Source organism: Vulpes vulpes, chromosome 1, assembly GCF_048418805.1.
Source record: "Vulpes vulpes isolate BD-2025 chromosome 1, VulVul3, whole genome shotgun sequence".
In the NCBI taxonomy this organism is placed as follows: domain Eukaryota; kingdom Metazoa; phylum Chordata; class Mammalia; order Carnivora; family Canidae; genus Vulpes; species Vulpes vulpes.
This window is the reverse complement of record NC_132780.1, coordinates 186,222,935-186,240,151: the sequence shown is the minus strand read 5'-3', so window position 1 is coordinate 186,240,151 and position 17,217 is coordinate 186,222,935. Positions and strand designations below refer to the sequence as shown.

At 39.3% G+C, this 17,217-nt stretch overlaps 1 protein-coding gene across 2 annotated transcripts; it reads left to right on the top strand.

Annotated features, from left to right (window-relative positions):
* The first annotated feature begins 213 nt into the window (after positions 1–213).
* COQ3 (coenzyme Q3, methyltransferase) lies at positions 214–16,848 on the top strand. Of its 2 annotated transcripts, none has more exons than XM_026002919.2 (7): positions 214–804; positions 3,152–3,269; positions 6,106–6,258; positions 6,821–6,920; positions 7,852–8,094; positions 14,654–14,813; positions 15,978–16,848. In XM_026002919.2, exons 1-7 carry the CDS (start codon positions 696–698, stop codon positions 16,196–16,198), a joined length of 1,104 nt encoding a protein of 367 aa, XP_025858704.2. In that variant the 5' UTR covers positions 214–695; the 3' UTR covers positions 16,199–16,848. The 2 variants fall into 2 exon arrangements, with proteins under 2 accessions (XP_025858704.2, XP_072594054.1); XM_072737953.1 differs by lacking the exon at positions 214–804 and adding an exon at positions 2,218–2,431.
* The last annotated feature ends 369 nt before the right edge of the window (positions 16,849–17,217 follow it).

The following is a 17,217-nucleotide window of genomic DNA, read 5'->3' as shown; positions in this document are numbered from 1 at the left end:
CCCTGCCTGTTGAAAATGTACAATGATTTTTTTTTGCCTCTTAATCTTGGAAATGTATCATTGCTCTTCTTACTCAAGGAAGGGCTTTTTGTACATTTAGAAGTAAAGTGATACTGATCACCGTTTTTAGTTTTCAATGAAGTTTGCCTAGCTTGAGTGGTTAACAGACCTACTACATAATGTATTCCCTGCCCAGAACATTCCCAGGTTACTTGGAGAAACTGAATTTTCAGTTTAGAGTCTTCCTCTTCTATGACATTTGAGTGCCTTGAAAGGGGAAGCAATTGTACTCTTAGGAGGTGCTTCCATGCATCTGTAATTCCAAGGGTCAGTGGCCTACAGGAGTAGAAGTATCTTTGGGAGATCTCTGCTAAATGCAGAGAAATCTGCTAAATTCTACGCGAGAATAAAAGTTAACGTGGTACGAAGTAGCGGGATCCAGGACTACTTTGGCCGTGAGGCTTGAGGTGGTCGTATAGAAATAGGCATAATAGAGACTTCGGAAGTTCCTTTATGGTAACAAACCTGCACGCGCGGTTTGAAGGACGTCGGGCTGAGTGGAGTCCCGCGTCTCTAACCCCCGTTAATGCAACCGTGGTGAGGCTGGCCCGGGCGGTGCGCGTGGATCTCGGAACCTTTGTGTCGGGGATCTTTTGCTGGAGGGACCGGAAAGGGGGCGGATCCCTCCTGTCACGATGTGGGGAGGCCGCGAGCTAAGCTCCTGCGGGAGTCGGCTCCTAGGAGCGCTTGGGTCGAGGTCGCGGGGCGCGCGAGCTCAGGCTGCGCGCTTCACCCGTCGGGCCGGTGAGTGTCGCTTCCCCGCGCCCGCGGGGTGGCGGCCGCTGCTGTGCGCAGGCGCGGGCCGGAGGGGGCCGGAGTTGAGCTGCGCTCGGGCCGCGCGCGAGAGCGCCACGGGGCCCGCGTCCCTCGCCGCCGCCGGGCGCCCGGCGCGGCCCCTCGGCCCCAGCTTCCCGGGGGGCGGGGGGGGGGGGTCCTGGCCGAGGAGCGCGCGGCCGCCCGGCGCCGCCGTCTGCCCCCGCGGGGCCTGCCTGGGCCCGCCCGCGGCCGTCGCCGAGCTCTGCGTGCTGCGTGGCGGCGCCTCTGCTCTCGGCGCCAGCTCTTACCCCCCCCCCCCCCCTAAAGAATTTAACGCAGCCGCAGCGCTTTATTTTGTGGACGCCACAGACCCCATCGGGCACACAAAAATCAAGAAAATGACTCTCTGACCCCGTTGCTTGTAGAAGACAGTTTGATTATTTAACTCCTGATACTAACCAAAGTCAAGTCTGCCCTTGACATGTAACTCCTGTAACAGGGGCTGTGTTAGGCCCTGGGAAATTTTTTTTTTTTTTAAGATTCATTTCTTTACGTTCAGAGAGAAAGCCGGAGCGAGTGTGCAGGCCCGGGGGGGGGGGGGGGGGGCGTGGATCCCTGGGCCCGTGACCCGGACCGAGCCGAGAGCCGCCCCGAGGGCCTGAGCCCGGGCCCCGCGCAGGGGGTTTGAATGCTACCTCGGGGGTCTCTGCAAACGACGTTAGAGCTGAAGTTAGGACAGTGGATCAGACGGGAAACTCACAGGCCCACAAATGGAGTTGGGAAGCGGTGCTGTGATATGATGGAAACCAGTGCAGCCAGTAAAAATGATCATTCAAACCCACGTGTGTCCACATGGAAAAATGATTCCATCTCCGAGATGCCCCGATAGGTAGAAGAAAAGCAGAGTAGGAGGAGAGGAGCTTTGTGGCGTACCCTTTTATGTTTTTTGATTTAAAATTAAATGATTCTTAATTTTGAAATGATTTAAGACTTAGGAGAAGTTGCAAAAATAGGTCCATGGGCTTTTTTAAGTTTGTGTTTTTTTTTAAGTTTGTGTTTTTTAATTTGAAATTAAATGATTCTTGATTTTGAATTGATTTAAGACTTAGGAGAAGTTGCAAAAATAGATCCATGGGCTTTTTTAAGTTTGTGTTTTTTAATTTAAAATTAAATGATTCTTGATTTTGAAATGATTTAAGACTTAGGAGAAGTTGCAAAAATAGATCCATGGGCTTTTTTAAGTTTGTGGTTTTTTTTTAAGTTTGTGTTTTTTAATTTGAAATTAAATGATTCTTAATTTTGAATTGATTTAAGACTTAGGAGAAGTTGCAAAAATAGATCCATGGGCTTTTTTAAGTTTGTGTTTTTTTTAAGTTTGTGTTTTTTAATTTAAAATTAAATGATTCTTAATTTTGAAATGATTTAAGACTTAGGAGAAGTTGCAAAAATAGGTCCATGGGCTTTTTAAAGTTCATTTCTGTACAAGATGTGAGACTTTTGGCCTATGGTATCCAATTGTTTCAACAGCGTTTATTGAAAAGACTATTTTTTCCTGCATCGAACTGCTTTTGCACCACTGTCAAAAAAAATCAGCTGGGTGAACTTTATGTTTCTGGTAATTTTCTTTGCCGTAAGGTCCACTTTGTCTGAATGTTTATTGAGCGATTGAAGGTCCAGCAGAGTAACTAGTTTATAGAGCAAGTCTCTAGTAAGTGTGAACATACAGACTGGATGAGTGATTATCTTAGGGTGATATGTATATATACACACACATACATACAGTTTTTTCTTCTGTGTAAAAGGGTTTGAGCGTTATGTATAAATCCATTTCATGTAGCCAACGTGACAGAATTTGAACTAGTTCTGACTAATCTCAGAATTAGTGTTGTCCTAGTTTAAAAGTTTTATTTTGAGTATCATTTTTTTTTGTAATTGTGCAGCATAATATTGGTATGGAAACGGAGGGTATGAAAAACTTTTACATATATATTACTTATTTTTGAAAATTGAAATTGGAGAAATTTCTGATTAGAGTTAGATGGCAGACTGCAAGGCCTTTACTTTATATTTTAGAATAAAATCCAAAATTAAGGGGAAAACCCTTTTGTTTATCAATTGTAATATGAGATTGCCATGTAAAATAGTTTCTTCGATTACATGCATATCAGGAATTTATACTGTGCAGCGCTTTCTCTAGACATTTAATTTTTATTTTCGGAGGTGCCTGGCTGGCTCAGTTAGGTAGAGCATATGACTTTCGATCTTGGGGCTGTGAGTTTGAGCCCCACATAGGATGTAGAGATTACTTAACAATTTTTTTTTTCAATTTATTCAGAGATTCAGTTCAATTGGACTCCACAAACTAAACCATGGGTTTTCAGTGATTGCAGAATCATGTGGTTCAAATCCTATAGAATGACTTTTGCCTGCTTGAGTAGAATGAAAATCCACAGGTAAGTTTATTCATTACTGTGGCAAATATTTACAAAATCATGTACAAGAATAGTTTAGTATCGATTATGTTAATAAACACTGTTAGTATGAAATAGCTTATGTAGTTTTATTAAGGTATCTTTTATTTATCTAAATATTCTTCCAACAACTTCTACATTTAGAAAGTTTCAAACTTACAGAAAAGTTGTAACACAGCAAGCACCTAGTACATACCCTTTGAATATCTATATTCAATGGTAGCTTTTATTTTTAATGTAAGACTATTACTTGGAGAAATACTTTTGACTTCCTCATTTGTGACAAGACACAGCCAATGCAGTGCTTAAAATCATAAGTGATTTGAGTACAATAAATACTATAAGGTAGATAACTGTACAATTCCAGTTGGTAAGATTGAATCAAAGTAATGTCTTTTTGGTTTTTTTTGTTTTGTTTAAAGATTTTTTTTAATTTATTTATTCATGAGAGACACCTGGAGAGAGCCAGAGACACAGGCAGAGGGACAACCAGGCTCCTCGCAAGGAGCCCAGTGTGGGGACTTGATCCCGGGATCGGGATCACACCCTGAACCAAAGGCAGACGCTCAACTGCTGAGCCACCCAGGCGTTCCAAAGTAATGTCTTTTTGTATTTGTATTTTATAAACCAATTTCTAACCTTGTGAAAAATGCTTCATAGAGTTAAGGTATGAACTCTGTTTTCCAAGTGCATGTGCTGCTTCTTGTAAATAAGCTAGCTCTTTTTAAAACTGGGTGTTGGGGTACCTGGGTGACTCAGTGGTTACGAGTCTGCCTATGGCTGGGGTAGGGATCCCAGGGTCCTGGGACCTGGATCGAGTCCCCCATTGGGCTACTCACAGGGAGCCTGCCTCTCCCTCTGCCTGTGTCTCTGCCTCTCTCTCTCTCTCTCTCCTATGAATAAATGAAAATAAAATCTTAAAAATAAAATAAAATAAAAAATCAAATTGGGTGTATGTGAAATCATTTGTAGACAACCAAGCAACCACCTACTGTTACCTATGGTATGTTAGTCATTGATTATTGAGGCTTTGCATGAAGTATGAAAAAAGACGATAATATTCATAGGATAATATTAAAGAAACATGATATTTAAATCTCAAAAGGATAGTAAGTAATCAATGTAGAATGTACTCTGTGTAACTAAGAAAAACACAGTAAAAATTTGAATGGCAGGGACTCCTGGGTGGCTCAGTGCTGAGCATCTGCCTTTGGCTCAGGACATGATCCCAGGTCCCGGGATTGAGTCCCTGCGAGAAGCCTACTTCTCCCTCTGCCTGTGTCTCTACCCCTCTGTCTCTGTCTCTCATGAATAAATAAATAAAATCTTAAAAAAAAAAAAAAAGAAAAGAAAACTTTAATGGCATTACATATTCTAATGTAACAATCTTATCCTTTTTTACCCAAGAACTTCTGTAGGATTTTCCTGTTATATACTTTGACGTGGAATTTGGCATAATGTCTGATCTGTTTAGTCCCTGCTTGATCCCATTTGATTTTTTTTTTAATTTAGGTGAATTATATACTATCCTGGGCCTTCTTTATTAGATTATTCATTTGACAAATGTTTCCTGAGTACCAAGTGTGTTCCAGGAACTGTGCTAATCACTGGGAATAAAATGGTAAATGAAATAGTCCATACTTTGCCCTCATAGTGTTTAATGGGGAAACATGATCAAATTGTCACATAGCTCCATGAAGAAATACCAAGTTATATGGGAGTTAAAATAGGAGAATATAACCCAGGTTTTGAGAGTCTGGGAAGACTTCTTAGATGGCATTCCATTTAAACTAAGACCTAAAGGATGAAAAGGAATTAATTAGATATGCCAGGAAGGAAGGGAATGTGAGAAGAATGATCCAGGTAGAGAGAACAACATATGCAAAGTATCTGAGGAATGAACAAGTGGGGTCAGTGCAAGGAAATGAAAGAAGGCCCATAGGACTGGAAAGGGGAGGATGAGGAGAGTAGTACATTTGGGGAGGGGAGAAAATGGGGAACAAATAATTTAGAGCACTATAGGTCATGCTAAGGATTTTGAGGTTTTTTTTCCCCTAATATCACTAGGAAACCATGTAAGTATTTTAAGTGGGAAAATTAGCATGATCATATTTATATTTTAGAACCTTCTGGATCCATTGTAGGGAACAGACTGAAGGGGGATATGATAGGAAGCAAGCAGATGAGGGCTGAAGGGGGATATGGTAGGAAGCAAGCAGATGAGGGCAACAAATAGTTCAAGTAAGAGATGATGGTATCTTAGACCATGATGATAATAGAAATGAAGAGAAGATGGGGGCACTTGGATTCAAATCCTGGCTCTACCATTTACTTAATCTCTCTAAGCCTCACTTTTCTTACCTGTGTAATAGGGATAATGATAGTACCTACCTTATAGAGTTGCCAGAATGGTTAAATAAGGTAACATATGACATATATGGAGTTCTTAAATAGTACCCACATATAGTAAGTGCAAAATAAATGGTTACTATTACTATTTCTACTTCTGCTACTGTTGCTGTTATTATTATTATCCTTACTATTAGATGTGACCCAGAAGGCCAAGTTTTGAAACATTCCATTTCTATTGTAATTTACTTTGAAAGCAAATTAACTTTGTTGATGGAACTTCATTCCATCTGTGAATATATTTATTTGCTGTGTGATTATATGAGAAAACCTGGTTTTAAAGCATCAAAAATGAGCAATACATGTAGTTAGAAGCTGATACATTGTTAATTAGAATATACATAATAGATCTTATGTGACATTTTTTTAAATGTCTGTTTTTGCCTGGCTCTTCACTTTGACCTCTTAGGTACCCTTGGACAAGACTATACAGTACTTCTCAAACTACTGTAGACAGCAACGAGATAAAAACATTCCTGGCCCTGGCTCATAGGTGGTGGGATGAACAAGGAGTATATGCACCTCTTCATTCTATGAATGACCTGAGGGTGCCATTTATTAGGTAACATTCTGGAAGCTCTAAGTCTTTTAAAATGCAATTCTTAGGGACGCCTGGGTGGCTCAGCTGTTTGGCGCCTGCCTTCAGCCCAAGGCATGATCCTGGAGACCCAGGATTAAATCTTGCATCGGGCTCCTGCATGGTACCTGCTTCTCTCTCTCTGCCTCTCTCTCTCTCTCTGTGCCTCTCATGAATAAATAAATAAAATGTTTAAAAAATAATAAAATAAAATAAAATGCAACTCTTGGGGGTGCCTGGGTGGCTCAGTCAGTTAAGTGTCTGCCTTCGGCTCAGGTCATGATCTCAGGCTCCTGGGATCAAGCGCCTGCCATCACCCACTACCCTGTGTAGGTCTCCCTGCCCAGGGGGGAGACTGCTTCTCCCCCTCCCTCTGCCTCTCCTTCTACTTGTGCATGCTCTCTTTCTCTCTCTCTCTCTCAAATAATAAATAAAATCTTAAAAAAATAAAATGAGAGTTTAATATATCCTTGAAAATTGTACACTTTTAAGATCTTATTAGCAAAATTAATAATTTGTTTTTATATGTTTTGGATTTTTAAAAAAGAGACAATCTTTTAAAAACAGTTGCTCATCACCAGCCAGGAAAACCTTTGTCTGGGATGAAGATACTTGACGTTGGCTGTGGTGGTGGATTGTTAACTGAAGTAAGTGGTTTACAATTTTTAGGTGGTTTACAATTTTTCTGCCATTTTTAAACTGGTAAAATAATTGAGAAAAAGTAGGCTTATGATTCATTTAACCTTTTAACAAATAGTATTGTTTATTTTAAAAAAGAGAAATGCCTAACATTGTTCTTAATGTTTTTACCATCATAAAACTAATATATGCTTTTTACTTTCTTAAAAAATATATAGAAATTTCAGAAAATCACAGGAAGGAGGATTCTTTTGGTGTTTTTTTGTTTTTTGTTTGTTTTTGCACAAAATTGAGCACTGATCTTTCAAATAGCTTTGGAAATTTTGTTGTCTCTTCTAAGAGATTAGTCAATTTCCACTGGTTTAAATGCAATGATAAGCTATTCTTTTGTACTTGCTTCGGTATCAAAACCTAACAGAGTATTGCCTGCTTGTGGTGCTCTCCCCTTCTTAGGTGCTTTGGACTGCTTGGAAGAATACTAATTCACCCCTATAAAAAAATACTTGTCTCAACTTGTATGAGGCAAACTTGTATTTATGCCCTGCAGCTCTCTTTTGTAGCTCTCTTCTATCAACACAGTAACTTTAGTGCATTAAGTATGTTAATAATCTACTATGTGCATGTAAATGTACTATAGGATATAGAACTCTCCTCCCCCACTATTCTCAAATAGTTCTTCATAAGTTTTTTGTTGTTGTGACTATTGTTCACTCTTAAGCTTTTTATTATGGTAATTGTCAAATGTGTACAAACTATAGAAAATGGTCTAATGAACTTCCATGTACCCATAAATAATCTCCAGTAATTAGCCCCTCACGATTGAGCTTGTTTCCTTTTTGATAAGTTCTTTATTGCTAGCATGTATTCTGTTTTCTTCTTGAAGATAATAGCTTTTTTTTTTTTTTTTTTTTTTTTTTTTTTTTTTTTTTATCCAATTAGCCTCTAGGGCGGCTTGGAGCTTCAGTTATTGGAATCGATCCTGTGGATGAGAACATTAAGACAGCACAGCACCATAAATCATTTGATCCAGTCCTAGATAAGAGAATAGAGTACAGAGCGTGTTCCCTGGAAGAGATTGTGCAAGAGACAGCAGAAACATTTGATGCCGTTGTAGCTTCTGAAGTTGTAGAGCATGTGATTGATCTAGAAACATTTATACAGTGCTGCTGTGAAGTGTTAAAAGTAAGTCTTACTTGGTTTTACTTGTTTGTCTTTCCTTTTGAGTGTGTGTATGTATCCATAGAAATAAGTTTTATAATACTTGAAATCAGGAAGCTAGGGTTAGAGGATAGTATCTCTGCTGGAGATTACATTTGCTTCTCAGCTTGCACTCAGTACCGGGATTTTTCCAGATACAGTATCCTGATATCCCAGAATCTTGAAAAGTGTTGGTGCTGAACATAATTACAAACAATGGAATTGAAGTTTTTTTCATTGGTATACTCTGGATTAAATTCCTGATAGATATTGAATGACAGTTACTAAGAAATTGATTTGGATTGATACTTAAAAAACAAAAACCATTTTTAATTTATATAAATTGATTTAGATAACATTTCTTAAGTAACTCTGACAGCTTTATATATATATATATATAACAGCTTTCAGCTTATAAAGGAATATTTCATATATATGATCTCATTGATTTTCCATACCACCAGATAAGGAAGGTAAGCAGGTACTGTTGTGACCAACTTGGACCAAAGGAGATCAGAATTTGAGAGCTGTCAAAGGTCACTTAGCCATTTTTTTTTTTTTTAAGATTTTATTTATTCATGAGAGACACACAGAGAGAGAGAGAGGCAGAGACACAGAGAGAAGGAGAGCAGGCTCCATGCAGGGAGCCTGACGTGGAACTCGATCCTGGACTCAGGAATCATGCCCTGAGCCCAACGCAGATGCTCTACCACTGAGCCACCCAGGCATCCCATAGCCTTTTTATTTGTTGGGTTGTTTTTTCTTTTCTTCTTTTCTTTTCTTTTCTTTTCTTTTCTTTTCTTTTCTTTTTTCTCTTTTCTTTTCTTCTCTTCTCTTCTCTTCTCTTCTCTTTTCTTTTCTTTCTTTTCTTTTCTTTTAAGATGTATTGATTTATTTGAGAGAGAGAGGTGAGGGGACAGAGGCAGAGGGAGAGAAAGTCTTAAGCAGAGACCTTGCCACATGAGGCTCAATCCCATGACCCTGAGATTGTAACCTGAGCTGAAACCAAGAGTTGGACTCTTAACTAACTGCACCATGTGGGCACCCCCTTTTTTGTTTTCTTTAATTGAAGTATAGTTGGCATACAATATTATATGAGTTTCAGGTGTACAACATGTGATTCGACAATTATAGACATTACAAAATGCTCATCACAATAAGTGTACTTACCATCTGTCACCCTAAAAAGGTATATTGCTAACCACATTCCCTATGCTGTATTTTTCATCTTCATGACTTACTTGTTCTATAACTGGAAATTTTTTTTTAAAATATTTATTTATTTATGATAGTCACAGAGAGAGAAAGAGAGAGAGGCAGAGACATAGGCAGAGGGAGAAGCAGGCTCCATGCACCGGGAGCCCGATGTGGGATTCGATCCCAGGTCTCCAGGATCGCGCCCTGGGCCAAAGGCAGGTGCCAAACCGCTGCGCCACCCAGGGATCCCTATAACTGGAAATTTATACCTCATAGTCCCCTTTACCTATTTTGCCTATCTTCCCCCTCTCCTCTAGCAATCCCAGTTTGCTCTCTGTATTTATGAGTGTGTTTCTAGTTTTTGTTTGTTCACTTGTTTTGTTTTTTAGATTTCACATGTAAGTGAAATCATATAGTATTTGTCTTTCTCTCTGATTTATTTCACTGAGCATAATACCTTCTAGGTCCATCTATGTTGTTACAAATATCAAGATCTCATTCTTTTTTTTAAAGCTAAGTAATAATTCATTGTATATATCTACCGTATCTTCTTTATGTATTCACGTATTGATGGACATCTAGGTTGCTTCCATATCTTGGCTATTGTAGATAATGCTGCAGTAAACATAGAGGTGCATGTATCTTTTTTTTTAACCCCCTCTCCCATCTGTGAGGTGCATACATCTTTTTGAATTAGTTTGTTTTCTTCAAATAAATACCCAGAAATGGAATTACTGGATTCTATGGTATTTCTATTTTAATTTTTTAAGGAGCATCCATATTGTTTTCCATAGTGGCTGCACCAGTTAACATTCTCACCAACAGTGCACAAGGGTTCCTTTTTCTCCACATTCTCACAAAAACTGGTTATTTCTTATGTTTTTGATTTTAGCCATTCTGACATGTATGAGATGAAATTTCATTGTGATTCTGATTTGCATTTCCCTGGTGATCAGCGATGTTCAGCATCTTTTCATGTCTGTTGTCCAACTTAGGTGCTTTCTACTACCCTGTCTTCCAGATTACTGGCTGACCTATTCTTCTGCATCTTCTAATTTGCTGTTGATTCCCTCTTGTGTATTTTTCATTTCAGTTATTGTATTCTTCATCTCTGATTGATTCTTTTTTATGTTTTTTTCTCTCTTTCTTGATTTAAACTCTGAGTTCATCCACTCTTTTCTCAAATCTGATGCACATCTTTATTGCCATCACTTTGAGCTCCTTATCAGGTAGATTGCTTATCTCCATTGTTTGTATTTTTCTGAAATTTTGGCTTGTTCTTTCATTTGGAACTTTTTTTTTTTTTTTTAAATTCATGAGAGACACAGAGAGAGAGAGAGAGGCAGAGACATAGGCAGGGAGAGAAGCAGGCTCCATGCAGGGAGTCTGATGTGGGACTTGATCCTGGCACTCCAGGATCACACCCTGGGCTGAAGGCAGGCGCTTAACCTCTGAGCCACCCAGGCATCCCAGAACATATTTTTCTATCTCCTCACTTTCTGTGTTTGTTTCCATGTATTAGGTATGTCAGGTATGTATCCTGGTCTTGAAAGTAGTGGCCTTGTGTCAAAAGGCATCATGTGGGCCCTATAGTGCCTTCCTCCAATTACCAGAAGCAGACATTCTGGAGTGTCCCCTGTATGGGCTATGTGCGGCCTCAGGTTGTGACTGGGCTGTAACTCTGTGCAAGCACTGTAGGCAGAGCTGACCCTCAGCCCAGCTGTGCACAATGACCAGCTGTGACTTCTGCAGATCTACTGGGATGCAGAGCTGGTTTCCAGGCAGGCTGGCTTGAGTGGCTCAGCTGCAGTTGGTACCCACAAGCTGGTGTGTGGGGCTGCCCATCCTCTCTCCAGAGAAGGAATTTCTTTGGAGGGGCCCCAGTCCTGGCTGGGGATGCCACTAGATGTGGTGGGGCAGTAGTTGCTTTGGGAGAATACTGATCTGACCAAGGCTGCCTCCTGGGTGTGGCAGAGTGGGAGTTACTTTAGATCGGCACTCTCCAGGGCAGAGGGGTCCACGGGGGAATGCCAGAGCAGGGCGAGTAGTGCTAACTAGATAGATGGAGAATGTCAGAACTAGTTCTGTAAGAATCAGGCCAGCTAGGCTGAAGGAGGGCAAGAAAAATATGTCCCCCAGTATTTCCATTCCTGAAGAAAGCTTCTTGCAGATTCCTGCCTTTCCAACACATGCCCTAAAATTAGTCAGTAAATCTCCTTCATGTATAACCCTGGTGCTTTTCAAGCTGCTGACTCTGTGCTGAATGTCAGCCTGAGTGAGGTATTGGGCTAGTCCTTTAAGAGCAGAGTCTTGGTTTCCATAGCCTTCTGGCCCCTCTGAATTTCAAAGCTGACATTATGGGAGCTCATCTTCCCAGTGCTGGTCCCTGGGACCAGGGGTACCCAAAGTGGGGCTTGAACCCCTGGCTCCTCAGGGTGGACCTCTGTGCCTGTGATATCCCTCCCAATTATAGGTTGCTGTGCCAGGGGTTTGGTTCCCTACCAAATCACATCATACTATTAACTTTCTCAGTGTAGCTTTTGCTCTATGTCTTTAGCCATGGAAGATATGTAGTTGTTGCCTTGTGTGTCCATGGGAGGAGGTGAGCTCCAACTTTACCATCTTCTCCCAAGAATCCAGAGGTCACTTGGTCTTTATGTCAAAGTTCAGTGGACACTTAAGTGGGACTTAAGGTCAAATCTGTAGATTCCAAGTCTGATTCTTCCCATTATATGATTATGCTTACATAATTTGCCACAAAAGTAGTCCTCTGAAGGTGATTCCAATTTTCTTTTTAAATAAGTCCCTTAAAATGTTGTTATTGTTGTTGTTACTATATTGATTCTGTTGTTAATGGAGGTAACACCCTAAGGTCAAGAGCTAAAAGGATGAAATGCTTAGCCCTTACCTAAATAGAATTTTTAGAAATACTTTTTCATGTAAGTTTAGTTTTAGAGAAGATTACAAAGATAGTACAGAATGTTCCCATCTATCCTTCCCCCAGTTTCTCCTACTGTTAACATTTCACACAATAAGGATAGGAACTAGGGTGAGGCAAGTGAGGCACGTTGGGCACAAAATGGAAGGAGACACTCAAGCTGAGGTGCCAGCCCTACCTTTGCACACTCCAGAAAGTGAGTGCATCCTTCCATGTTGTTCCATAGGCACTTCACCTGCCTCATCAGAGTCCTAGACTTCTATGTAACCTAGACTTCTATGTAACCCATTGTACATTTCTTGAAATTGAGAAATTAACATTGACATCATACTTTTTTTTTAAAAGATTTATTTATTTATTTGCCAGAGAGAGAGCACTAGCACAAGTAGGCAGAAGGAGAGGGAGAAGCAGGCCCTCTGCCAAGCAGAGATCCCAACATTGGGCTCGATCCCAGGACCCTAGGATCATGCCCTGAGCTGAAGGCAGATGCCCAACCGACTGAGCCACCCAGGCGCCTTGACATCATACTATTAACTACACTACAGACCTTGTTAAATTTCATTAGTGTTTCTACTAATGTCATTTTTCTGGTCAGGATCCAGCCCTGGATTCTGTGTTGGATTTAGTTGCTGTGTCTCCTTAGTTTCCTTAAGTATGTAATAGTTTCTTGGTGTTTCCTCTTAAATGAGTTTTACTAGGCTTATCTTCTATTTTCCAAGCAAAACCCCTTAATCGTTACTTTTTGTGTTGTGTGTCAGGCAGTATGTATGAATGGAGGTTCTTTCACACATATTAGGAATGCTGGCATTGTGAAATTTAAAACTAATTTTGCATTTATGGAAAGCCTTTTAAGAAAATGACCATTGCTTATCACTGTTTCTATAGACTAAGATTCCGTAGGCCATAGATTAGATATTCATTTTTTTTTTAAAGATTTTATTTATTTATTCATGAGAGACACACGGAGAGAGGCAGAGACATAGGCAGAGGGAGAAGCAGGCTCCCCACAGGAAGCCCAATGTGGAACCAATCCCAGAACTCCGAGATCACTACCTGAGAGAAGGCAGACGCTCAACCACTGAGCCACCCAGGCATCCCTATATTTCAGTTTATTTATTTTTTATTTTTTTAAAGATTTTCTTTATTTATTTATTCACGACAGACACAGAGAGAGAGAGGCAGAGACACAGGCAGAGGTTAGAAGCAGGCTCCATGCAGGGAGCCTGATGTGGGACTCAATCTGGGGTGTCCAGGATCATACCCAGGGCTGAAGGCGGCGCTAAACTGCTGGGCCACCGGGGCTGCCCTATATTTCAGTTTATAATTTAAGGGCACATTATAGCATTTCAGGGTCTCCTCTTTTTTTTTTTTGGGTTTTGGGGTGATATTTGAGCTATATTCTCTCTATATATATACACATACACGTATAGGTAATAATTAGAAGGAATTTTTGGCATTTTATCCCCATCAGGGTAATGAGAATATGTAGAAGAGGGAACAGACATTAATCTTTGTCATTTGTGGGAGTAAATATAGGAAACACCATAAATACAGCCACTAAAACCTGGCAGACTCAGGGTGCCTGAGTGGCTCAGTTGACTGAGCATCTGACTCTTAGTTTTGACTCGGGTCATGATCTCAGTCTTGAGATCTCAGTCTTGAGATTGAGCTCAGAGACCCAGCTCCGCACTCAGTGGGGAGCTAGCTGGAAATTCTCTCTCTCTCCGACCCCTATACCTTTCCCTCCACTTGTGTTAGCACTCCCAAGTGCATATTCTCTCTCTCTCTCAAATAATAAATAAATCTTAAAAAAAAAAAAAAAGAGCCCAAAGAGTCCCATAAATGGTTTGTATTCATCTAAGGGTTTATCTTGATCTTTTCATGTTCTTTATACTAATGAAATCAAAACAAAACAAAACAGTCCCACCTCAATCATTAATGTTTTTGTCAGAGAACACTTATTGGCATTACTCACCTATATAAGATGTGGCACTGTCTGCTGCACAGAACAAGTTAGACTCTGCATCCAAAGAGAAAACAGTGTTGACACATTAGACTATAAATGTGGACATGTAACATGGAAGTGTAGCCTGATCTCATTCCTATATTTTTATTATAAAGTATTTGTTATGTACAAAAGAAAGTACATAATATGTCACAGCTTGATTTTAAGAGTTCTAAGCTCTGATGAATAAACCCAATGAGTACATCTGTAGTAGACTACCTTTAATAATGCATTTCCCAAAAGAAAAAAGTATTTTGGTAAATTATACTTTATTTATATTTATGCATCTTAATTGCAGTTAAATTATTTGGAAGGAAGGAAGGGGGTGGGGGAAGCCAAGGCTTTACCTAACTGATACTCGTGATATCTAAAATGGTACTTCTCTCCATATATATTTTTTTTAGCCTGGTGGTTCTTTATTCATTACTACAATCAACAAAACACAGCTGTCTTACGCCTTGGGAATTGTTTTTGCAGAGCAAATTGCAGGTATTGTACCAAAAGGTACTCATACATGGGAGAAGTTTATTTCACCTGAAAAGCTAGAGAGCATTCTGGAATCAAGTAAGTATTAAGAATTTTTTCCAGTTTTCAAGGCCTTAGCAAACTTTTAATGTACCTATAATTATTAATCACACAACCTGGCACTGAATTAAATGGGCCTATTCTCTGGATGTTGGTTTCATCTCTCAAATAGATCACAAACTCCTTGAAGTTAGGATTAAGTATTAAATACCACATGTCTCTCACCTGTGGCACCTAACCTAGGGCCAAGCAAATCACAGATGATCAGTGAATACTTTTTGGCTGCTTAGTCCTCATCTGTTAGAGGATGAAGTACAAGTGTCTATTACTTACTCATCCTCAGTTTGTCCTGTTGATACCCTGTGGGTATCAGCTTATTATATATATATTTTTTTCTGATTCCTCCATACTCAGGTATACTTTGAACTTCCTTGTCTCCTTTTATGTCTTTTGTGCTACTTATAGCATGCTTTATATTATGGTTCTTCTGGTGTTTTTAAGCCCCTTTCTGGCCTGTAAGCTCTTTGGAAGCAAACTGTACTCCCTGCAGTGCCTATCTCTGCTTTACACATTGTGAGCTCTTGATTTATATGTTGAATTCCTGTCAAGTAAAAACATTTAGTTGGTATTTGATATTCCTGCTGAGTACTTAACTCTTGTATGTCTCAGGCTTTTTGTTCATATAACAGTATATCAGTAAACTTGGAATATTGGAGTATTGTCAATCCAATATAAGAAGTTCTAAAGATTTCTGCAAATAAATATTATTGAAAACAGACTAGAAAAAAGTATTGTAAAGATGCTGTATAGGAACAATCACTTGCTGGAAGATATTTTCTAATAAAAGCTTATGTTTCTTAAGTACTTTAACCAAATTCCAAGCATTGTGCTACTTTATACACATATCTCATATAATTCTAACAACTCTAGGACTATATGTTCCTTACATGACAGAAAATTAAGACTCAGAAATGTTAAGTGACTTCCCTGGGGTCACCATCTAATAGGTGCCAGGCTGGAATTTGAACCCAAGCAGTTGGCTTTAGAGTTTATGTTCTGTGCTACAGTGAAGAATGATTTGTACTTGGTTACAAAGTATTTTTTCCCATTGAGTTTAGGACTCCTTTTTAGAGTCACATTAGAATCTTGGCATTTGGAAGGCAATTACTTATTAAATCTACCCTTTCTGATTGCTTTTTTCAGATGGTCTATCAGTTCAAACTGTGACAGGAATGCTCTACAACCCCCTCTCAGGTTACTGGCATTGGAGTGAAAATACCAGCCTTAACTATGCAGCTCACGCTGTGAAATCCAAGGCACAGGAACACCCAGTACCTGCTGAGTTTGTTTTTAAGGGGGAAACAGAAGAGCTCAGAGACAAAGACTCCACCAACCCAGGTGTACAGGAAGAGTTGAAGAAATGAATTGTTTCCAAGGACTGCATAATACTGCTTGAAAGTCTGATGTTTACATATGTAAAAAATATACAATTTATCTTTTGCGAGTGGAGCGTGAAGAAAAGAAGGCCAACCAAAAGGGCTAAAACCTTGGGCAAAACTTTATTTTGTTTAATACCCACTTTCAAGGGATTATTCTGTGGATAAAAAGTTTTGGCAAGGTATTGTGTAATCTAGGCATCTAAATTCCTCAGCTTTTGTTATATAAATAGGGAATGCATATTTGACTTCACTTTACAGATTATATATATTCATCCAGCATGTACGCACATACATTTATGCCGTAATGTGTTTTAATTTAAAGGAATCTGCATTATCTATGTTCTTTATCGAGTTTTAGCCAAAGGCAGTTATGCTTCTGGCTTATGAAAACCAAATATAATTTTATGCCACTTATATTTGGGAAGATAAAATGTATTTTTTCCTTTAAGTTTTAGTTTGTTGGAAAGCAAATGGATTGTTAAATATATGCCGCATTTGGATTCAAACATTAAAATCAAGAAGTTCGGATTATGTTGGACATATTTCTATACAGTTCCATAAATGTTTTATTGTGACTTTTTTTTTTTAAGTAGAGAGGACTTTTTAAAACTCAATTAAAAATTCAGTTATGGAAATTTTCTTCTTTGGCTAACATTTTTATAATTGAAGGGACTGACTTGAAATGTATTTTTATGCTTCTTGAAGTATATGAGTCTCTGGCTTTTTCTGAAAGTCCAGATGCTCTATATGAAGACATTCATAGAGGCTGTTGACCCAGTGTGACAAACATGGGTTGAATGCATATGACCCAGATAGAAGGTAAGCTTTTTACTTACTCTTGTTTTTCACTTTTACGCTCACTTTTTCTATATTCCTTTGTCAGTATCTGTTAGATTTAGCTCCTCAGGCAAACACTTTCTAGCTACCTTAGCTTAATATTTGCTTGTTCTCAGCGGCATTTCAGGGAAGGAAACTGAAATTTAAAGAATAAAAATAATTTTAAC

Excerpts from the sequence above, each read along its gene's own strand:
- COQ3 (XM_072737953.1), top strand. The coding sequence starts at position 2,272 with ATGGGCTTTTTAAAGTTCATTTCTGTACAAGATGTGAGACTTTTGGCC. Across the intron at positions 8,095-14,653 it reads GCTGCTGTGAAGTGTTAAAA|CCTGGTGGTTCTTTATTCAT; the intron begins GTAAGTCTTACT and ends TATTTTTTTTAG. Across the intron at positions 14,814-15,977 it reads AGAGAGCATTCTGGAATCAA|ATGGTCTATCAGTTCAAACT; the intron begins GTAAGTATTAAG and ends TGCTTTTTTCAG.